Source organism: Mustela nivalis (genome assembly GCF_964662115.1).
Source record: "Mustela nivalis genome assembly, chromosome: 14".
Lineage (NCBI taxonomy): Eukaryota > Metazoa > Chordata > Mammalia > Carnivora > Mustelidae > Mustela > Mustela nivalis.
In genome coordinates this window covers 56,008,618-56,032,666 of record NC_139033.1, presented here as the reverse complement: position 1 = coordinate 56,032,666, position 24,049 = coordinate 56,008,618, and the positions used below count along the sequence as shown (strand labels likewise).

General features: G+C 41.8%; 1 protein-coding gene across 8 annotated transcripts in view; it reads left to right on the top strand.

Moving 5' to 3' along the window:
• Positions 1-24,049, top strand: part of MAPRE2 (microtubule associated protein RP/EB family member 2) — a 197,030-nt gene that overhangs the window by 84,915 nt on the left and 88,066 nt on the right. The window contains exon 1 of one of the 8 annotated variants that reach the window (XM_082699579.1): positions 15,789-16,099. The exons of 6 other annotated variants lie outside the window; for them this stretch is intronic. In XM_082699579.1, coding sequence (XP_082555705.1) covers positions 15,981-16,099 — 119 coding nt within the window. In that variant the 5' untranslated portion in view covers positions 15,789-15,980. Of the gene's footprint in view, positions 1-15,788; positions 16,100-24,049 lie in introns of those variants that run through there. One more of the 8 variants, XM_082699586.1, reaches the window with a different exon arrangement.

Below are 24,049 nucleotides of genomic sequence, written 5' to 3'. Positions count from 1 at the left end.
CTTTGCCTGACTGATATTCAAGGTAATCAGAGAAAGATCTTTTCAGTTAATGTGATACGGTAGATGGAAACATCTCCCCTTGCTGGAGGGCATTGTGTTTTGCCAGGTAAAGTCAGTGTGAAAAAGCTCGGAAAGGTCAGACAGATTGTTTTTTGTTGTGGTTTGTGGTTGGCTTCTTGCCTGCCATGTCATGAACAGCTAAAGTGATAGATTGAGAACAGGGCAGAAAATTATTTTTTGGCCTGGAGGGAGGGGGATTGGAGAAAATAAAATCTGAAAAGTAGTGCAGGGTAGCTATGCATCCTAGAATCCTCTAATGAGGAAACAACCCCCAAACGGGGTTCGTCAGTCATCTCAGCCCAATCAGGCTGCTCAGCTTGCCTGGCACTAGCAAAGCCCTGTCGCTTTTCTCAATGTGAATGTGTCCTTTATATAGTATTTGCACCAGGCATGACCTAAGCATGGATTTGCAGCTGTTTCATAACTGCTGTGAAGTTTATTGGCTCAGCTCCACAGAGCGATGTCCAGACTTCAGGAACACTTCTCAAGTGATGCGATTGTGGGAGGAGACCACTTGTAGATGATTTACTTTACCCCGAGCTTTGAGTGCAGGATGCCAGGCTGCAGCTCAGCAGGTTGTGTCCCAATGTAAGTGACCAGCCAGAGAAACATTTTTGGGGACATGTCGTTCCATGCCTTAGGACCCCCCCCCCCCCTGCAGAACTTTGAATCTAAGAAAGAGCAACACTAGGTTTCCTTATTTCTTCTTCCATGCCAGACTTGCCTATGAATTTTTAAGCTGATGTTTTAATTGGCTGAAAACCCGGATTCTGACTTTGATGATGCAATCGGATCAGTCAGTGCGGTTGTGAGGATGAGATAGTGGATGAATGGTCCTGGCTGTCTCTCCACGTCTGAATGTTCTGGATGGACAGGGACTCTAAGGAGAGGACGACTCAGATACTGTGACATTTACATCATAATTCATTTGACCTGAGTTGCTGTCCTCTTTCTGGCTTTACTGTGAGGCTGGCTGAAGTTCTTAAAAGATCGTGGAGAGGTCTTGTAGGCCTGAACCTAGCCCAATGCAGTAATGGCAGGGAAGAATCCAGCTCTCCACGAATACATGTGAAGGATTCAAAATAGAAATATTTACAGGCTCTTCTCTCCGCTTACTACACATGGAGGAGGTCTTTCCTCGTGCTGATTCCCAGAGGCAGAACTAGGATGCCAGGTTAATAAGTAACCAGAACTAGCATGCCAGGTTAATAAGTAACCAGAACTAGCATGCCAGGTTAATAGGTAACCAGAACTAGCATGCCAGGTTAATAGGTAACCAGAACTAGCATGCCAGATTGAGAGGTTCCTATATATGGTGAAGGATAGGTTTGTCAGGTTGGTTAGATTATATTAGCACACTTCCCTATCCAAAGTAAAACGTTGGATGTTTATCCTAAAAGTGATAGGAAACCAGTGAAAACCTTTGAAAAAGAAGGGACGAAAGATAGCTCTTGGGGTGACAGGTCAGAAGCCTTGAGAAATAGGTGTAAGGAATAGAGGAAATCTCTTGAGTCTCGTAATCACGCATGAAGTAGTAGGTGGGCAGTAGGGTGTGGGAGTGGCAGAAGAAAAGGAGGGACCCAGGTGTCTTAGGTGAAACGAACAGATACAGTGACCAAATCAGAGAGACAGGGTTGGGTGGGGCAAAGATTCTGAGGCGTCAAAACCGAGTGCTGGGTATGGGTCCAGTTACCAGCAGGAGAGGGGACAAACCATGGGGAGCCAAGTAAGGGAGAAGCTTCCTCATTAAATGCTCTGTGCCTCATCCAAAGCAATGGCGCTGGCCTGCTTTCTGCCTCTGCCTCTGGTCTGCTTATTCAGTAAGTCAGGGAGAGTGGTGGTGACTGTAGACACCACCCCACATTTTTACAAGGCGCTTCTGGAAACCTGAATGGAGATCCGATTTTTTGAGTTGCACTGAGGGCAACTTTCCCTCAGGGAAACATGCTTGGTCATCTATTTTCTGCTGATGTTTCTGTCACTATCACTTGGGCCAGGTAGGTTCTCCCTCCCCAGAAGAATTTGGCTTCTCTGCAGAAAAATCCATATCCTGCTAAGCCATTCACTGGTATCTGTCCCCTCTTGTTTTCTGTGTTGTGGTGATTTGGAAAGCTCTGTGTGGCTTTGCCCATCCCTGAGGGTTCCAGACAGAAGGCCAAGGATTGGTTCCCTCTGCTTGCAGATTCCCAAATTGACTTTAGTCATTCCTGGGAATAGGAGAAAGGGCAGGAACCCTTCTCAGGGACATGCACCAGCCTCCTACCTCAAAGGTCTCTAACTCGTAATGTGGTATTGTGATTTATAGCATGAACTTTAAGTTCTGAATCATACAAGGATCTTAAGCCTCTGATACTTGAAAATAAGACTTTTGAGGCTCACAAATTTTTCTTCAGATTATTCTCCATGCCATGGGCTTTAAGGCCCATTTTGAAGCTCAGTACTTGAGCACTGTTTTTTCTTTCTTTCTTTCTTTCTTTCTTTCTTTCTTTCTTTCTTTCTTTCCTTCCTTCCTTCCTTCCTTCCTTCCTTCCTTCCTTCCTTCCTTCCCTCCCTCCCTCCCTCCTTTAATTCTTTAACAACCCTGTGTGGAAGAAATGGGGAGTTTTTGATTTATGATTTATTTATGATTCTGATGGAATCAATATCCCTTCTTGAATCTGGGTTACCTTGACTGGCAAGTTATGCTTTGGGACTTCCAAGTGTAGATTCTGAAACCCCATGCTCTCCTTGCCTGTTGTTGAGGATGATCATGGTTGGCATCCAGCCGCCATTTTGTGAGGGAGCCCAGCCATGGGGAGAGGTGTGTGTTGGTGTTCCCCCAGAGCCCCAGCTGAGGTCCCAACCAAAAAGCAATATCGACCACCAGTTGTGAGGCTGAGGAAGCCACTGAGATGACCAGTGGTCACCCAGCCTTCTAATTACAACTGCATGAGAGATCATAAATGACAACCACCTACTGTGTCTAGTCAACCTGCAGAATAAATAAAAAATAAGGTGACTGCTATTGTAACCCACTAAGTTTTGGAGTGATTCCTTACACAGCAATAGAGATCCAACAGGGTGTTGGTGTTATCTGTATTACTGCATAGCAGATGATCCCCAAACTCCTAAACTTAAAACAACCAATTTGTTAAAGCTCCAGGTTTTGTGCATCAGGAACTCAGGAAGGTCTTGGGTAGGCAGTTTGTCTCCGATCCACGTAGTGGATCACTATCCTCTTTGGTGGCTGGGGCAGGATGATGTTTCTTCAGTCACGGCCTTGGAACTCTGTGGGTTCACCACCGCTCCCTATCACTCCTCCTTCCCTCCTCCTCCCCATGTTCTCTTCTTCTGGGGCCTCTTCACATAGCTGGTACTTCCCAGAGCATGGTGATGGAGGACAGTTGAACTTCTTACAGGGAAGTTGGCTTCCAAGAGACAAAGGCAGAAGCTACTAGTCATTATAAAGTCTAGCCTAGGAACTAGTTCATGTAATTTTTATGCCAATAAAATCTGTTGTTTAAAATCTGTGCTTCAAAGCTGCCAAAAATCCTGCCTAAATTTACGGGGAGAAGAACTAGATCAAACCTCTAAAGGGAAAAGGGTAAACCATTACAGCCTCAGTAGATCAAGCAAGAACTAGCTTTTTATCTCAAAGTGTTACCTTGAGAATGTTAGTATACCCCATTTTATGGATAAAGAAGCTGAGGCTAAAAGAAGTTACTTACCAAGCTCACTCAACTTTTAAGGACCGGAATCCAGATTCAAATTTGAGTGTATTAATCTAAACTATGATGTCTTTCTACTTCTCCTTGCAAAAACAGCAACTATACAATTTATACTATATTCTCTTTTTTTAAATTGAGATTGACACATAACCCTGTACTAGTTTTGGATGTACAACACAATGATTTGATATTTGTATATATTGGAAATTATCACAGTAAGTCTAGTTCATATCTATCAGCACAGGTACAACTGGGTTTTGTTTTGTTTTTTGTTTTTTTTTTTGAAAATGAGAACTTTTAAGATCTACTTCCTGAACTTTCAAAGGCGCAATACAATATTATGTTGTCACTGTGTTGTACATTACATCCTCAGGACTTGCTTATTTTATAGCTGGAACTTTGTACCTTTGGGCTCCCTTCACCTATTTTACTTACCTCCCACTCTTCTGTACCTTGGATTTGTGGTTGGTTGTTTTTTTTAGATTCCACATACAAGTAAGATCATATGGTATTTGTCTTTCTCTGTCTGACTTCCTTTGCTTTGCAAAAGGCCCTCAAGGTCCATCCATGTTGTCCCAAATGGCAATACATCTCAGTTTGTTATGGCTGAATAATATTCCACTTTTGGGGGGGGGGTGTACCACATTTTCCTTATCCATTCACCTGTCTGTGGACATTTTAGGTTGCTTCCATGTCTTAGCCATTGTAAATGATGCTGCTGTGGATATAGGGGTGCAGATATTTATTCAGTTAGTGGTTTCATTTCCTTCCCGTTAAAACCCAATAATAGAATCACTGGATTATAAGGTACTTCTTTTTTTCATGTTTTGAGGAAACTCCGTACTGTTTTCCAGAGCAGCTATACCAATTTACATTCTCATCAATAGGGGACAAAGATCCCCTTTGCTCCACATCCTTGCCAACACTTATTTCTTGTCTTATTGATACAAGGCATTCTAAGAGGTGTGAGGTAATACCTCATTGTGGTTTTGATTTGCATTTCCTTCATAATTAGTGATGCTGCGCTCCTTTACAGGTACCCATTGGCCATTTGTATGGCATTTTGGGGAAAATGTCTCTTTAGTTCCTCTCCATTTTTTTTTTTTTAATTTTTAAAATTTATTTGACAGAGAGAGAGCACAAGTAGGCAGAAAGGCGGGCAGAGAGAAAGGGGGGAAGCAGGCTTCCTGTTTAATAGAGAGCCTGATATGGAGCTCGATCCCAGGACCTTGAGATCGTGACCTGAGCTGAAGGCAGAGGCCTCAACCCACTGAGCTACCAGGTGCCCCACCTCTCCATTTTTTAAATGATTGTTTTTTGCTATTTAGTTATATGAGTTCTTTATATATTTTGGATATTAACCCCTTACTAAGTATGACTTGCAAATACTTTCTTCTGTTTATGGGTTGCCTTTTCATTTTGTTGATGGTTTCCTTTGCGATATAGGAGATTTTAGTTTGATGTAGCCCCACTATTTGTTTTTGCTTTTGTTGCTTTTGCTTTGGTCAAATCCATCAAATAATTGTCGGATTGACATCAAGGAGCTTAACCTCTATGTTTCCTTCAGGAGTTTAAAGGTTTATGTCTTACATTTAAGTCTGAAAACTATTATGCCTTTTTCTATATGGTGTGAAGTAGGGGTCCTGTTTCATTCTACTGTGTGTAGCTGTCCAATTTTCCCAGCACCATTTATTGAAGAGATTATACTTTCCCCATTGTATATTCTTGCCTCATTTTTCATAAATTAATCTTATAGAGGCACCTGGGTGGCTCAGTTGGTAAAGTGGCCTACTACTAATTTTGTCTCAGGTCATTATCTCAGGATTGTGGGATGGAGCCCCACATGGGGCTCTGTGCTAGGCAGGGGGTCTGCTTGAGTTTCTTTCCCTCTGCCTCTCTGCCTCCCATCATCTCCCCACCCCCTCAGTGCACACCTGCTAAAAATAAATAAGTAAATCTTAAAAAAAAATTCTATATATATAGGTTTATTTCTGGGCTCTCTATTCATTCCATTGATCTATGTGTCTGTTTTTGTGCCAGTGCCAATCTTTTTTTATTAGTGCCATTTTACAATATAGTTTGACCTCAGGAAGTGTGATGCCTCCACCTTCATCCTTAAGATTGGTTTGTCTATTCTGGATCTTTTGTGATACCTTACAAATGTTAGGATTGTTTTTTGTTTGAAAAAAAATGCCATTGGAGCTTTGATAGGGATTTCATTACATCCGTAGATTGCTTTGGACAGTATTAACATTTTAACAATATTATCCATGAACATGGAATACCTATTTGTGTCTTCAGTTTCTTTCATCAGTGTTTTATGGTTTTCAGTGTATAGGTCTTTTACCTCCTTGGTTAAATTTACTCCTAGGTATTTTGTTCTTTGTTATGCCATTGTAAATGAGATTAATTTCTCTTTCTGATAGTTGATTACTATATAGAAATGCAATTGGCTCTGTAAATTAGTTTTGTACCCTGCAACCTTACTGAATTTACTTATTCTAACAGGTTTTTCTTGGAGTTGGGATGGGGGTTCTATGCCATATCCTATCATCTGGAAATAGCGGCAATTTTACTTCTTTCTGATTTGGATGCTTTTTATTTCTGCCCCACAATTTATACTATTTTCTCAATTCTAAAGTGTTATCTTCAGTAAGGAGGGTATTATCTCTGCCCCCCACCACAAATGCATGGGCGCATACACGCGTACACACACACACACACACACACACACACACACACACATTACAGCTTTAATATTTTTTTAAATGCTAGAGAAATATTCTAAACAGCTTGATCATAGGTCTAACTCAATCAATCCTTAGGACCAGGAAGATGGAATATTGTAATTGGCAAACTCTACTAGAATCACAAGGTTTGAAGGAATAGTTCCCAGCAGGATGGAAAGACATGAATAATAAAAATTCACTAGACATACCATTGCTTCTTGTTTATAATAATCCCATTGCATCCTTGAAGGCTGGTGGGATCCTCCCTGAAGACTAGAATTAGGGGCTTGGGGGAAGGTAGGAGAGGCAGGTGGTGTAGGAGAGCTAGAATTGATTGTAGCTCTATCAGCTGACTATTAAATTCTTGTGGCTTTCCATATGTTGTTGAGACTAAGATCCTTTTGTATTTCCTAAGAATCTGATAACTTCACATATTTTTAATTAATTAAATGGAAGCTGGTTGAAGGTGACCCTTTGTCTTCATGTGCTCCATACTCTGTAGGTGGACACTTCATGTTCTGTAGATATTTAGTGAATGTGAATTGAGAACTTGAAGGTAGAGTACTTGGCTTTTAAGCTCTTGAATAAACAATGTATAGGCTCTAATTAAACCATTTCTGATAGAAACTTAGTCTTCATGACTTCCAGTTGCTTTTTTTTTTTTTGAATGAACTAGCTTCTTTAATTTTCTTCTTAAAAAATTTTATTTGGATGAGGTCAGAAATTGGGGAATTTCTCTTCCATTACTCACACTGCTTCCCAGCTGTTAGCCTCATGTTCTCCTTACACACTGTAGAGGAGACATCAGTGAGCCACAGCTCTGGTGCCAAGTACACCAGACTTGACAGAGAAGCCCCAGGCTCTAGAAGACCTACCCTCCCTGTGTCTCTGTTTGCCATTGGTGGCCTGAGTTGTGGGCGGCTCTGAAACTCTGAAGGCCCCGGTACCTGTTAGAACTACTCTCTTCACCACTCACGTACCCTGCCTCCTGGCTTCACATTTATGTTAGTGAGTCCCTTCACTCAATTTGAACTTCTTAATATCAAAGTCAGAAATAAAACCAAACGGGTTAGTTGACTTTTGGGAGCCCTAAGGAAATCCTCTCTTGAAAGCTTTTGTGCCTTCCGAAGATTGATTGTTAATGGAACCCACAGTCTCTTCATTTCTCTTGCCACTCAGTTGAGCCCAAGATTTCTTTTATCCTTTTTCAGTTGTCCTACCCAGTCAGTTCAACAAGATGTGCTCAATTTGAACATGGAAATAAAATAGGGGAAGGAAATGAAAGAATTTCATGAGCTTGGGTCAGACACATTTCCGTAAGAGCTCTCAAATAGACTTGTCTCTAGCTGGATGGTTGAATTACAACAATCTTGGTGTAGTGAAAATGAAAGCAGATTTTAACTTCGGAAATAAGTACCAAAAAAAAAAAAAAAAAAAAAAAAAAAAGCCCATGATCTTCTCTCCCCTCCAGAAGATAGCAAAGAAATGGGCATTGAGGGGCCCCTGGGTGGCTCAGTGGGTCAGGGCCTTTGCCTTCGGCTGGGGTTATGATCCCAGGATCCTGGGATCAAGCCCCCTATCTGGCTCTATGCTCAGCAGGGAGCCTGCTCCCCCCCCACCCCCGGCCCCACCTCCCTCTCTGCCTGCTTGTGATCTCTGTCTGTCAAATAAATAAATAAAATCTTAAAAAAAAAGTTTTTAGAAATGGGCATTGATAGTTAAAGTTTATTCAGGAAAAAAAGTTAATTACTATCAATAATTATTATCAAAAGTTAATTACTATCAATAAAGGTAAGAAAAGACACCCCTCCCCGCCCATCTTTTCCTTAAGCATAATTTTCAGTTCCTATCTTTTTACTTCTTCTAATCCCTTAATTCCACAGAGAGTGCTCTTCTGTAACAGCTTCCCATCCCTTCCTGGTTGCCCCTGCCTTCAGTTTTTTCATGGCTTTACCTCTTGCTCCCTAGACTGAATTAATTGCCTTCAGGGCAGCAATCTACAGTCTCTTACCTCCCCGAACTTCTGATGTCTGATGTCTCATCCCTGCTGTTTCCCAACCTTAGATTCTGCATTCTCACACCAAGGTTTTAGAAGGCAGGCTGTTGTTAGTAAGAATGACGATGGACACCTGGCAGGTATGTTCCTGCCCAGCTCTGCAGCTTCCTGGCTGGTGATCAGGCGAAGTTATTTTTAGCCAGTTACCTCCTCTGACAAAGTGGTGATTTAAAATCGCTCCTTAATGGTGATTTAAAATCACTCCTTATAAATTCATATACTTACTCGATTAAAGCATAGCACTTGGCCCATCAAAAAGGATTGAATAAATGTTAGGTGTTGCTATTGCTATTGTTGTCATTGTTAAAATTCCACATCTTTGTCAGCAGATGTTGCTAACGCTTCTACAAATAAAAGGTTTCTAACTTTGGTGTTAAGGCAGACTCTTTACAACGGGCATTCAGAGCCCTGGTCCCTCTTTAACCTTCCTGAACTCCTCTCTTCCAACTGCTCCTCTATCCCATGATGTACACACTCGTTCTAGTGCTAAGTTCCATGAGGCCAAGGCATCTTGTCTCTGTTTTGTCAATTTCTATATTGTCAGTGCTTAGCATTGTTCCTGGCACATTGTAGGTGCTTTATAAATATTTATTGAAGGACTCTAGCTGGAGCCCCGATACAAACATCACTGCCTTGGTGAAGCTTTTCCTGTTTCCCCAGGCATGGTTACTGTATTTTCTATATTTCTGTGATACTTAATACATTCTTCAATTAACATTCATCACATTGTATTTTTATGGAAAACACATTTAAGGCTCTTAAATTCAGCCAGCTGGTATAATTCAAAAGCACATTCTTATTTAATACAGTGAAACCTCACACTGCATAGGTTTGATTGAATGATTACAGAAATCCTAATGCCCTGTGTGTTTTTAAATTGCATTCCCATCATGTCCTATGAATTATTCCACAAAATTAAGTCCAAGCTTGAGAAAATCCAAGGAAAAGCCAATTAGAAAACTCCAGTACACAGAGACATCTTGGGCAGTGGCTTGTCCTGTGTCATGACATTACAGAAACCTCACTATTTTACTAGCAGATAGGGAGGACCCTTGCAAAATTCTGCATGAAAATAGTAGCGTAGCTATAAATGTGGCTGATAGGTAATTTCAAAAGTCAATCACGGATGAGCATACCTCTTAGGTGTGTTTTTGGGGGGGGGGGGAATTCACCAGTTTTAAGTAAAATTTTATTCCGAAAAACCAGGAGGCAATTACATATCTTAAAATTCTCATAAGATCTAAAGAAAGAACTAAAAAAATCTGCTATGTCTTGGGGTTAAAAGCAGTGAAAAAGACAAGAGCCAATCCCAAATACATTTCTATGCCACCAATGCAATGTCAGAGCCAGCACCACTGGCTGGCCAATTGTATATTCATTCCACTGCTATCATTTTGGGTGTGGGGCGTATTTTAAGCTCTTGATTGATAAACTGTCCCTGCCATTCTGTACTGGAAAATGTCCTAGAACATACACGTGGGAGAAATTACTTTTCCCAGGGCAAGAGTGCGACTGCTAAGTGGAATTCTGTCTGCAATAGGAGGTGATAACAATCTACAGAAGCCCCCATCCGAAGTGGTGTGACAGCTGTGAATGCCTTTGACAGCAGCGATTATCAGCTTCAGTGAACACGTTTTCACCTGGAAAGGCATTTGTGATGAGCAGGAGCTTCTGGAATGGAATCAGGATTAATAGCCATTCCTGGCTAACGATTTCATATCTTTTCTGCTATCATCTCTTGGATTTCTCAAATCCAAGACAATACAAAATCCCTGTCCTAGATGAACTTCACATGTTGGAGCAATAGAAAGACAATGACTTTGGTGGTGCTCACTGACTGAAGTCTCCAGAGAAATGTGATTGTGCTACAGCCTAGAAAGTCTGAAAATTAGAATCTGTGTTGGTACCTAGTTCTGTCCTCCTTGAGTGGACCTGTGTGTTGAGACTTCTGATGGTTTCCCTTTTTTTCCTTATTGTTCTCATAGTTCTGTATCCTCTGGGTCTGCTCTCCAAGCAATCCTGCTCTCCAAACATGCATTTTAAATATTTGAAAACCAATAGTGGTGGTGGGGGGTCAATAGACCCACTAGAATGGGAGCTCAGAAGAAGGGTCAGTTCATCTGGTGCCTAACAGGTGCTCATTAATGAACATATTGAAGGGATATTTCTGGGAACGTTTTTTCCCAGTGCAATAAGTGCAAATACTTATTCTGGGTAGTTGCCAATACTGTGTATGAACCTTGATTTAATATCTCCTCCTTCCTCAAAGATCTTAGATGAGTTGGAATATGAGTGATTTTGCAGAGAATTTCAGTTCTCCCTACTTGAATAATTTATTTATTTTCTTCAGAAATCATTGATGGGATCTGATCTGAAATCCAACCTCTTAAAAAATATATTTGAAAAAAATATATTTGAGAACACCTCTCTGAATCCAGGAAACCCTCCTCTGCCCTTATATGATTCAAACTTTATGACATTTGGCCTGAGAGACTTTCTCTCTGAAACTTGTTTGTCCCTTGGGCAGAGCGAAACTATTCTTTGCTTTGTCCCACCAGGCAAAAATCCCCCTCAGTAGTTCTTTGCAGGCTTGTTTTGTATCCCTAAGCTTCTAAAGAGTTCCATGGCAAGCTTTCTCTTTCTCTCTGAGGGCACCAACACCCACCACTTCAGTTATCACCTGTGAGATAATTTCCTTCAAATCCTATGTACCTCTAAGTCAAACACAACAAATAAATTCAAGGACCCATATATTCCCTTAGTCAACAAATACTTAATGAACATCTACTATATGTGAAGCCCAGTAACTGCTCATTCTCACCACTCAGATATTCTAGAAGTACTTTTTTTTTTTTTTAAATGTCCAAACACCTTGAGAACCTTTCTTCCAGAAGGGCAATTCAATCTGTATTTCCTAGCTTGATAAATGATACCATTATTCACTTGGCCACCCAAGCCCTAAACTTGGGATTCATTTGAAATGTCTTTCTTCACCACCCACCCATAACTTCCATTAATGATGGTGCCTACATCCAGTTAGTCAAATAATCCTAGCTGTTACACCCTGAGAACTCAGATCTGTGCTTTCTTCTACAGCCCCTTGGCCACTGTTTGAATTTAGGCCTTCATCACTGATTCATTTTAGACTTCTCTGATATATTCTCCACACTACTGGCATCAGACCTTGGTGATAAGCAAATTTCACCATTAATTTCTCTCCCTAACGTACTTCATGGTTCTAAAACACCTTCCAAATTAAGGTCAAGCTCCTTAGCAGGGCCATGGCACTCTTCTGTCCCTGGTCCTTGCCTGATCTCCTGTCACTCTGTAACCTGCTCTTGGTCCATACCAAACATATTGCTGTTTCCCAGAGACCCCACATCCTAGCCTACCTCTGTACCGAAGTATAGCTGCTTGAGAAATCTTTTATCTTCACCCCACACTACCATTTCTATTTCAAATACCATACAGCCTAGTGGATGAGCATCAGAACTTTGGGGCCAAGAAAACCTGATGTCCAATACTAGACAAGTTACTTTTCTTTTCGCCTCAGTTTTGTCATTCGGGGTTTTGTGAGAATCAAGTTAGGTATTTGTTGAATAACTGAATGAATGGTGTGTTCATTTAGTGTCTGCTGGCTTCCAGGCTCCATTGTAAGAGCTGCGGAGATAGCAGTGAACAAAACAGTTGGATCTCCTTCCCTAAAGGATCTTATATTCTAGTTTGCACAGAGGAAGTGAACAAAATAGTTATAATTATTACTCATTAGGCTTTGGTGATAGTTCCTTGGGATAACTTTTTGGACCCACTTCCTAATTTTCTTCCTGAATTGGGTGTTCCTCCTCTATGGGCCTATGTCACCCTATATGGTGCTATGATTACAGCATGACGTATCATAATTGCTGGTATTTTTATCTTGCTCGCTACAATCCTATGAGTTCCTCGAGGATCAAGCCTGGGACTTCTCTTTTTATTGTACCAGCTTCTGATACGCAAGACTATACCTTAAAATAACATTTACCATTAAAGAGCATTTGTCATATGCTGGACACTGTGTTAGCTACCTTAAATATATTCTGTAACTTAATCTCCCAGCAACCGTATGAAACCAGTGTCATTACACCTCCTTTCTAGGTGAGGAAAGTGAAGAAACCGAATCTTGCAGATGCAAAATAACTCGCTCAGGTCACACAGCCAGCGTGTAGTGAAACCCAGCGGGGGACTCCAGTAGGCTCTAGAGCCCCAGTTTTAATCATGATGCTTGATGCTTGATGAGAAGAGCCATTTCTCCATAGGGCAGTTGGAGATTTATTGTCTGCATGTATTTTATTTTAGAAACACTTAGGCACATAGGACAAAACCTCAATCCAGACTTGGATGTTCATAGATGCTTTAGCAAAGGTATTCTTTTCTATAATTGATCTATGTGACTGTCCTCACCCTGCTGAGAGGTGGGGAAACAAATGGTTTTAAACTTGCCAATTCATAGAATTATAGTCTCTTGCAATTTTGACTGACCTTGAGTAGTTCCAACTCTTGGGTAATGGTTCAGTTTTTTAACTATCCTTGCCTCTCCCTAACCCTTCTGCCAAGCCATACCAAGCCACTGATTTTAGTCTTTATTGTGCTGGGGCTAACCTTGCCCAGTTGGGGAGGGAGGTGATGGGGAGACACTCCTTGAGGTGTTATTTCTCAGAGTCTCAAATGGGAAAGGAGGTCAGAGTAAGTCCGCAAAGCCTGCGAACAAAGCTAAACCTCTCTTAACATCTCCCTTGGAGACCTGCTTTTTCCACCTTTCATCTTCTTCCTACACTCAGTCGGATTTGGAAGGGGTAGACTCTTTCCTCCCCCTTCTTGCCTTTTCTGCATTTTCCCTGTGTCCTACATCCTCGTTCCCAAAGTGGAACTTGCCCTCTCCTTTTCCCTAGGGCTAAACAGGAGAATGGCTGCCAGCCTACTTGATTTATGGGAAAAGGAATGAAAACACATCTGTTTAGTATTTTTAAATTATTACCCCGGTTACCCCATTGTCTCAGAGGGTCATCACAGGTCTCTGGAGCTCTCTGGGTCCCTCCATCGTAACATGGCTCATGGCAGTCGCAGAGAAAGATTTACAGGACCTCTTAGATTCCTCTTTCACCTGACTCACTGCCCTTCACCTCAACCCAAGTTCTTGGCCATAGTCCTCTCTCTTCATGAGCAACTTAGACACGGTGGGAGTACTGTCTCCACAAAATAATTTGATACAGCCAATGAGCTGTACATTCAAATTCTGACAAATTTAGTCCCTATGATAATATCAGTTATGTCATATGTATTACTTAACTATGAGATCATGGAGAAGTAAGCTGTACTAAAGAACCCAAAATGAGAGGATGTACTCTGAAAACATTAAATACTTCATTTGTAGACAGCTTTTCACCTTCAGACTATCCTAAAGAAAGGGGAAGCTTCTGTGAAAGGGAACAAATTAGTAAGGAAATTGACAACCATGGGACCAGTAACAGAAATAGAGGAACTGTAATCTTTGTAGTGATGACTACACTCTCAAGCCTCTTTAGTTCAGCCTGCAATGTATCTTTTACTTACATTTGTCTGTGTATCTTGCAAGTCTTAGTTCTGAAGTAGATTCTTACTGTATGAGGGGGGAAAGTCTCAGGTATGCTGAGATATAGATTTTAAAAAATCAACTTGTACACTATGAGTTCACTGGAAAGACAGAAAAATAAAGCTAAGATGCCCAAAAGAAGAATATGAAATAGGAAAAAAAGATCCCCTTGTTTGAGATTATCATTACCATCTGGGTTGTGAACTCTCTGATTCTAATTCTAGAAACTTGATGCCAGAAATAACTTATTACCAGGGAGATAGGCTGGAGAATTGTCAGGAATGACAAGGTTGTTTTTTGTTTGGTTTTTTTAAAAATATCTCTACCACAAAATGATAAAGCTGATAAACCAAATAATGATGTGAAGAGATGAGCCCATATAGCCTTGTACTTTCTTTTATACCCCAGTTCTTCTCTTCTCACCCAACAGAAGGTCAGAGACCACTTTTGATAAGCAGAGAATCCTTTAAACTCTCTTCTCTCTGGAGGAAAGAAATGGATGCATCTGGGGTCTGTTGAGAGTTTATAATCTAATCCATCGACGTTGCCTAGTACTAGCAATTCTGTTCACAGCTCTTTTCACAGTGGTCATGTTGGGAGTGTACATAAAGTACTTGATTCTTACCTTGATCTATATTTATGAGCTCACATTAAATATAGATCAGTACTGTCCAATCACATTGAAAAAAGCATGTCATTTTGATGTTCCAGTTCACCACTTCCTAGCTCTGTGACCTTGAGCAAGTTACTTAATCTCACCAGTTTACTCATTTTAAAATAGGGACAATGCTAATAGTACCTGCCTCATGTCCAGTGTATTTGAAAACTACACTGCAATGATATAGAACAGCTAGAATGTTGAAAGCTTCCAAATACTAATTGAGTTTGGGCTGGTTTAATTCAAATGAAAATAAAATAAATGGCAAGGAGTTAATTATCTGTATCAAGAGGCAATTTAAGAATTTGAATGGGAAGTCTTGGGTAACCACCATCATGTTCTAAAATGGTGGCTATTTTTTATTCATTTTTTAAAAAACCCTTTGAGGATTCTTTTCTGCAGAAAATCTCATTTGCAATCTTTAATCTTCACATAATTAAAGTAAAGCCTGCACTGATTCGAAGGAAATACAGTTTCCTCGTAGGTCTTCAGGTTTGGGGCTTTTTTTGGGGAAGAGGATGCTGCTGTTGAGGGAATGGGGGAGGAAGCTGGAAATCTGAACCCCCTTAGTCTGGTACATTTTCTGGAGCAGGCCACCAGGTCTTTGTATAATTTTTTGCGACCAGACCGAGTTTAATTTGAATGCTGTAAGAACTTGGTATTGAAGGAGTTAAAGGGTCTCCCACACCCCTCTGCCTGAATCGTTCTTTTGTGTACACAGCTGCAGTTGGAGCACGGGTCGAAAAGGAAATGGTTAGAGGAAGAGCTGGTTTTCAGACGAGGCAAGTCTGTAAGGGGGGCCTGGGGTGGCCTGGGGTTTTACATGCCAGATGTAGGCCTGCCCCGGTGCCTGCCTGGAGCTGCTGGCATGGTCACGCCTCGGCCCTGTGCGAATTGAGGCGAGGTGATGAGTTAGCGAGTTGCTATGGTGACGGGGCCCGGCCACGTGACCCGGGGCTGCTGCCGGCGCTTTGACGTCAGCAGCCGGGAGGGCGGGACGCAGGAGGGCGGGGCGGGAGCCGAGCTGGGAGAAGGGAGCCAGCGAGCAGGCGGCAGGCAGGCACGGTCTGCGCGAGGAGCAGGCGAGCGGGAAGACGAGACGCAGCCACCTTCCTCACCAGCCAGCCCTCCGCGGTTTGTTCCCTTCCTCGGGAGTGCGCCAATGCCTGGTCCGACCCAAACCCTGTCCCCAAATGGCGAGAACAACAACGACATCATCCAGGATAACGGGACCATCATTCCTTTCCGGAAGCACACAGTGCGCGGGGAGCGTTCCTACAGGTAATGGGGCTGGCACCGGGCGCGGCGCCGGGCGGGGGAGCTCGGCGGGGGCGCTCGGCGGGGGCGCGCGGAAATCCGGCCCGTTATATAATGGAGCGGACACTGCGCCGGGACCGGGCTGCAGACGTGCGTTCGCCCCGGCGCTTGTGATCATTTGCTGTCTGTTTCCATGTGTCATGTTGGCTATGCGCTGAGGCTTCACCAAGGCAGATGGAGAGCATTTTGTGAATAGGTTTGCTGCCTCCGAGGGGTCTCCTTCCATCTCCTTCCTTCCACGCTGATAAAAATGCAAGCAATTTTTCCCCCCTCTCCAAAGGGAGACAGGCTGTAGCACTTCCTTTCCTCCTTTCCTTTAGATTTTAAAGGAACCATTGGATAGGCTGTGCCGAGAGGCAGGGAACAGGAGGATGGCGAGAAAAATGTTTGAGCTTGCCCTGGTGTGTGTGCAGGAAAGATGGAATCCTCTAGATTAAGCTGCAGTCTGTGATGTTAAACCGCCAGATTGATGGAGCTTTGTAAGAATTCTGCTCGCTGATTGGTGCAAGGATTGACAGCAGAGGTCACGGTGTCAGACATTCGCCAAAATTTTCTCCATAGAACCCATGGTTTATTAGAAAGAGACTGGACTGCAGTGGACCTGAGGAAACCCGGGTGCCGTTATGCATTTTCTTAGGAGTTTATAGCGTCCGCATGGGTGGGGGAGCCCGCCCTTCTTTAAACAGTGGGAAGGTAATTCCTGCTATTTCGCGGAGGTTTAATTTGAGGATGGGACTGATCCTGGTCATTGTATTGTGAGCTTTTTGATTAATGAGTGGGTCTGTATGGTTGGCATCATTTTTACATTAGCATATCTGGCAATATGTTCTAGTAGATAAGCTCATTAAAATTGTTTGCATTGTTTGATAAGGATAACAATGTAATGGAGAATGCAGCTAGAGTCTAATGCAGCTCAAGGCCAGACTTGAAGGGAGACTGATAGCTTCCCTCGTATTTCCTCTGAAGTTCTTTTGTACTGGGGTAGTTATTTTTAAATGTTACCTTGATAACCACTAACAATGCTTTTGCTTCAAGGCAGAGCACACATACCTCTAGAGCGCATCCTCTCAGTTAGTGAGCAACAGGAAATAACTCTTTTTTTTTTTCTTTTTTTTTTTTTTTTTTTTTCATCTAAACGCTCCAATGGTATTGTGGGTAGAATATTCAGCGTGTGTAAATATAACATATTTGTAAAATGGGACCCAAAGCACCCCACTTCCTCTCTGACCAAAAAAACCCTATTTGCTGACTCAAAAAGAAAAATTTATAAGCAACCTTTGCCCTGCCATCTCCGGCAGTTATATAAATACTTGGAGTTAATTTTGGCTGTGCCCATGAGGTCACCAAAATCTCATGCCTTATGGTTCCAACTAATATGTTGACATGGCATCTTTACAGAGTCCAAGCGCTTGTTATTAATGTAAACCAAAATTGGTCCACAACGTCTGGGACTCTCCTCTTGGAGATCCTTGTGATTGGAACATTGGGTCCCTTCTCTCCCTTACTCATCCACCTTTCCCTGTGAACATTCCAAAGCCTAAAATAAAATAGAATTTAGAAACAAAAACCCCGAGTTGCTTTTAAACCTCACTTATTTCAACTGTCCATATAGGTAATATGATTTGAAGCCTTCATTTTGTCTGTGATTTAATCTCTGCCACATAAGTAGCAGTTGTTTTTAAGACGGAGTTCGAATTTTACCACATAGGCCAAAGGAAGTTGCTTAGTTGGGTTTTATTAGTCATATGAACAAACTTGAAATGGCGGTGGAAAATGACTTGGTTGGAAAGGTTAAATGCTACCTTTTGGTGATAAAATATTGCTTTAAAGTAAAAGCTTAGTTATCTTTTCAATTCAATCTAAGTTATTTTCATTTCCTAAATTATATCCAGTTTGTTTTCTGAGTCCCTGTAATGGTACCTGAAGTTATATGAAAGGAAAAAAAAAAAAAACTGAATTTAAAGAAAAGACCTGACTGGAGAAATTTTTAAGTCAGTAAGAGCATTATTTCATTTGTATTTTATGTAACAGGATTACTGGACACCATAGTGAGAGGTGTCATAGGTTAAATGAAGAAGGAATCCTCCAAAGTTTTATTGGTATTGTATTACACAAAGGGTGTATGCTGAGACAGACACACCTTATGTTTTCTTTGGTCTGCTCTGCTTTCAAAGTGCATGGCCAATGTAGTATAACTACCACTTATTTTTTTGAAGGGGCGTGGGGAAAGGAAAAATGTGAGACCTGTTTCTATCCAGGAAGTGTTCCATAATTATTTTGGCATCCTGAGGCTGGAATAATATTGCCATTTAATTGCTGAGGAAACTTGGAAGGTACTGTGAAAGCCCAAATAGAGAGATTTAACCAAATAAATTTTGCTTAGGTGGTGGGTCCATTATAGCCCTCAAAAATGACATGTGCTGAAGAGGTCGGTTTGAGTTCTTTGGAGGGGACAACCCAGAGCCCTGGGATGATCAGAGGGAACTCTCTTCCTGATTCCTTCGCTGTGTTGTAGGTAGGCCTCAAGCGGGTCCTTTACCTTTGGCCTTATTTTCTACAGTTGCTCATGGCATGTAAGATTATCTCCTTGCATTCTTACAGAGTCACTGTGAGGTTAGCTTCAAACATTTAAAACAAAGACTTTCATAAAAGATCTACATAGATACAAGAAGAATGCTGTTATTACTCTTCCAGGAGGTAACAGGTGAGGAGAGGAGAGGACACCTAGGGAACAGTACTGTTCTTTCTAGTAATGTCAGGTGACCACTCGTCCCAGCAAAAGACCTTCTTGTCATGCCATTTGCACTAGATTGTTCATGGATAAGGGTCAAATATGGTTCATGACCATATGGTTCACATATCTCACTCCAGGTATCTCTTTGTGTAAACTAAGTCCATTTGTATAGTCTGGACCAGAGAGGGTGGTTCACCATTATCGAAACCCATGCTTACTTTGATTAGAAGAGCAAGTTACCTTTAGGAAATTATCCTTCTAGTAGTAATTTCAGTCAAAGGAGGCCAGTGCAAAAATGGCTCAGCAGAGCCATGTGGATATCTCTACTGTGTGATTGCCTTCTTGGACCCAGCTTCCTCATTGCATTTATGAGCACTGGAAATCCATATATTTTAAGAGGTGCTTAAAAAACAAATGTGGCTTGGGCCATCTGAGGTGATAGTGTTTAATTCACAGAACGAATGAGTCGGGCTCTGGCTCTCCCTGGAGAAGCTACTCCCTATAGCTCTGTTTCATGCAGATGCTTGTAGGAAATGAGATTTATTAACTGGCCCTCTGCCCAGTGCATCCTTGTTTGCATACTCCAGTCTCTTAAGAATGAATGTATAAGTCCAGGGGACTATTTCCACATTGGTGTTTGAACATGCAATACAGTAGAATATGTTTCTGAATACTAAAAACAAAAACAAAAAAACAAAAGCAAAACCCCAAACCAACTTGGCCCCAGGAAATGGACTGTAAAGAAAGGCAAAACTAAAACTTAAGCCTAAGACATTGGCTCTCCCACCCAGCTTGGCCAGTTTTGAAAAATGAACTCTTAAGAAAAACAAAAAGAAATACTGTGTGGGTATAAAAGACATTTGTGAAAGTCTGTCCCATTTAACAGAGGCTGTTGTAAGGTGGCTTACTGTGATGAGAGTGTAGATTTCAGATCCCTTGCTCCCCAGGTCAGCAGCTGCAGATGGGGGGATGTCTAGCTTCACTTGTATGTTGCCTACATATTAGTATCATCTAGGTTTGCTGCTGTCATAGAAGTTACTAAAAATGGTGATTTTTTTTTTAAGATTTTATTCATTTATTTGTCAGAGAGAGAGGGAGAGCGAGCACAAGCACAAGCAGACAGAGTGGCAGGCAGAGTTAGAGGGAGAAGCAGGCTCCCTGCAGAGCAAGGAGCCAGATGTGGGACTCGATCCCAGGCAGCTGCTTAACCAACTGAGCCACCCAGGTGTCCCTAAAAATGGTGATCTTGTCCTTAATATTTTTCTTTGTATTTGTAAAAATCAAAGGATTATCTGATGCTCATTAGGTGCCTATTTTTTTTAAAGATTTTATTTATTTATTTGACAGACAGAGATCACAAGTAGGCAGAGAAGCAGGCAGAGAGAGAAGAGGAAGCATGCTCCCTGCTGAGCAGGGAGCCCGATGTGGAGCTCAATCCCAGAACCCTGGGATCATGACCTGAGCCGAAGGCAGATGCTTTAACCCACCAAGCCACCCAGGCGCCCCTAGGTGCCTAATTTTTAACTTCTTCTCAGGGTCCTTTGTCAGAACTTCTGTTAAGGGGTTGGTCTTCTGGGCACATGTGCTGAGATGCTCACCCCTACTCAGCAGTGGTTGTCACTGGTTATATCTTTTTACAGTGAGTTATCTTAGCAGAATGGTGGCTTGAGATGGTTCTCTCAATTTAGGAGGTTGATTTCCATCAGCCTTATCTTTTCTGTATTGATAGGGGACTCCCTAGAGCTGCAGTGAGTTATCCCTTAGATTAACAGAGGGGGAAATATAGAGGCTAATCTAAATATTCCATTTGGTTTAGAGAATTCGACCAATTTTCAAAAGCGTACTCTGAGGGCGCCTGGGTGGCTCAGTGGGTTAAGCCTCTGTCTTCAGCTCAGGTCATGATCCCAGCGTCTTGGTATCGAGCCCCACATCTGGCTCTCTGCTCAGCAGGGAGTGTGCTTCCTCCTCTCTCTCTGTCTCTCTCTCTGCCTACTTGTGATCTCTGTCTGTCAAATAAATAAATAAAATCTTAAAAAAAAAAAAAAAAGGCGGACTCTGGCCAAGGTCTGTGCTAGATGCCCCATAAGGCCCTTGAGTTCCGGCGAAGTCAGATGTATAAGCAACTCCTTTTGTAACAGATTTACCTTGTTGTATTTGGCTTGGCCTAGGAGTAAAAGTGGTTTGCATTTCCTTAGTCCACAGTGGCTCAAAGAAAAGAAGATACCCCCAAAGCCATTATGCTATAGGAAGCTAAACAATGCAGAAAACCAAAAATTTTGTTCTAAAGAGTATAGGCTTTAGAATCAGAATTTTCACTGGCCTAGCAAGGTACATATTGAGCAGGAGTGGAAAATAAAGCAGGGGCATTGGGAGGCAGGCAGGGTAGTCAGAACTTGGAAATTGAAGGTCACTGAAAGTTTGTTAATTGGAAAATAGCATAATAAGAACAGAAGTGCATGCTGGAGTTTATCTCCTGTTTCAGAATGGGCGTTGAGAGGAAAATGAGGGTCCTCCAGTGCCCGACCCTAGAGGGCCGGAATTCCTGGAGAATACTTGATTTGCCATGAGAGAATCCTCCACGTTACTCTGGAGATCTAGGCATATGTTCCCGCCTGGAGTCTTCTCTCCCTGAGCAGAAGCCATCAGCGCAGCTTCGCCCCATGACAGGACTTTGGTCAGCCGGTGGCTTCCGTATTTGCAGGAGCCCACTTGGTAGTCAGCTACAGAGCCTCAGGAGGTGGCTGGTGCCTGGAGCTTACGCTCTTCCAGTCCTTCCAACTCAGAAGCCGGGGTATGATACTTCATTGTGAAGGATCCTTCTGAGTCACTTAATGCCATAAAATGTGCAGAAGTAACTGAGGAAGCTTCCCGGAGCGCCCCGTGTGGTGTGGTGCTAGTTCTTTATACGGTCAGAAGGTGATCCCCTCCATGGCAGGTTCTGGAGAAGACTGAGAGTTGAATCTGGATTGAGTCGATTTGTTTACTTTGAAATTTTGTCCATTTCACTTCAAAGGAAAAATTGGCTTGTTCCTCTTCTGTGAAAACTACCTTTTTTCATAATGAAATGTTAGAATATGTATATGTTAGAGTATATGAATATCTCATAATGAAATATATATTAAATGAATATAATGTATGAAATATATAAAATTACATAATAAAATGTTAGAAAAAATATATATAGTTAGGAGAGTTTCATTCTTCCTGACTTTATTAGGCTGTGTTTCCACTCTCAGCCTCTGTGATATTGAACTGGCTGTGTCCTACTTCTCTGGAATCTTACACACTATTCCGGCAGCTCTTCTTATAACACTCCTCACATATCCCTATCAGCATCTTGTGAACCTTCTTTCTTTATTTTGTTTTTTAGATTTTCTTTTCTTTCTTTTTTTGTTTTTTTAAGATTTTATTTATTTATTTATTTGAGAGAGTGATAGAGAGCATGAGAAGTGAGAAGGTCAGAGGGAGAAGCAGACTCCCTGTGGAGCTGGAAACCTGATGTGGAATGTGATCCTGGGACTCCGGGATCACGACCTGAGCTGAAGGCAGTGGCTTAACCAACTGAGACACGCAGGCGCCCTAGATTTTGTTTATTTATCTGACCGAGAGAGAGAGCAGCAGCAGAGGGAGAGGGAGAAGCAGATTCCCCGCTGAGCAGGGAGCCCAATGCAGGACTCGATCCTAGAACCCTGGGATCATAACCTGAGCTGAAGGCACACGCTTAACTGACTGAGCTACCCGGGTGCCCTGAACCTTGTTTCTCAGTTCATTTTGAAATTCTGATTGTTTATCTCAGTATTTGTACTGTACCCCTTGGAATTTATATTTTTGTTGTTGAGAGGATTCTTTCAAAATGGAAACCTATAATTCACATAGGCAAAAACTGAAATTAAACACCTTTTTACCCTATAGCATAATCAAAGAAATTTCTCCTAAATGTGTTTTTGTTGAAAAGCGTCCCCGAAGGTGATTGTTTATTTTAGAGAAAATAAATAGTGGGGTAAAGGTTAAACAGAGTTTTATAGGCCACCAAGAAATAATTTCTTAGTAGGTTACGTAAAAAAAAAAAAAAAAAAAAAACTTGTACGTTTTCAGTGTCAGATCTCCCCTGGCTAATTAGAATTTTGCTCACTTGAACCAGGACAGACTTTCTTCTTCAGGCGTGATTTTTTTGTTTCTAAAAGAGCAGAAGGTGGTGGTAATGTTTACATAGGATAGTGAAGTTGATGGTTCCTATTAGTAATGCTGTCCTTTGTGTAGTTTATCCGGTAAAGAAAATGCAGCTAGAGCTCAGTCTTTGTTATGTCCAGACCTGACTTGGTTCAGGATGGAAAGTATGTCAAAATAATCAGATTTTAGCCATGACTTGGAGCAAAAGAGGAAAAGGGCAAGAGATTTGAGAGCGGGAAGTAGGCGTTAAAAATACGTAGTGTGCATTGATAGAAATCTATAAAATTGTGATGTATTGTAGAGAATTGATCCTGGAGCTTATGGCCAGTGTCGTTGTTGCATAAGCCTGAAATTCTCTTCCAGTGCTCTTCCTCAGATTTCTGCGATCTGTTTTTGGTCTTTTTTTAAAAGTACTGTTTGGTTTTGTTTTGCTTCGCTTTAGAGACATTAATTTTTTATCTAGTGTCAGCCTATCCCGGAAAAGCCCTGAGAGGTAACTTGTCAAAATTGCCAGAGGCATGAACATGACAGGGAAGTTCTCTCAGGGTCACAGTTTTGCTTTGCTTATAAATACTGGTATCCCTTTATTAAGAGCCCCCATTCCCTTCATTCCTTGCAGGGTTTGTATTTGGTGGTCAACAGATCAGGAGAAAGGGAAGCTACCTGAGTGGGCTCCACCCACCCCCCACATCTATTTCCTTTTTGTTGTTTTGAAATAACAAAACATGTTTTCAAGTTGTTGCTAATGTAGCTTTTTAAATTCCCACTTCTGGATTTTACACAATAATGGAGATTTAAGCCCAAATTCCCACAGTCCTTTAAGATTTCTATCCTTTCAGCAACCTTACTGAGTTCCTTCTCTATGCCATGCCCCACTGCTGGGCCCCCAGAGGGCAGAGATAAATAATGCCCAGCCCCTCCTGGAAAAGCCTCTGGGGTACTTGACAGGAGGCATCTGAAAGGGGGGAGACCCACACCTGACCCTGATAAAGTAACTTTGTTCATTGATC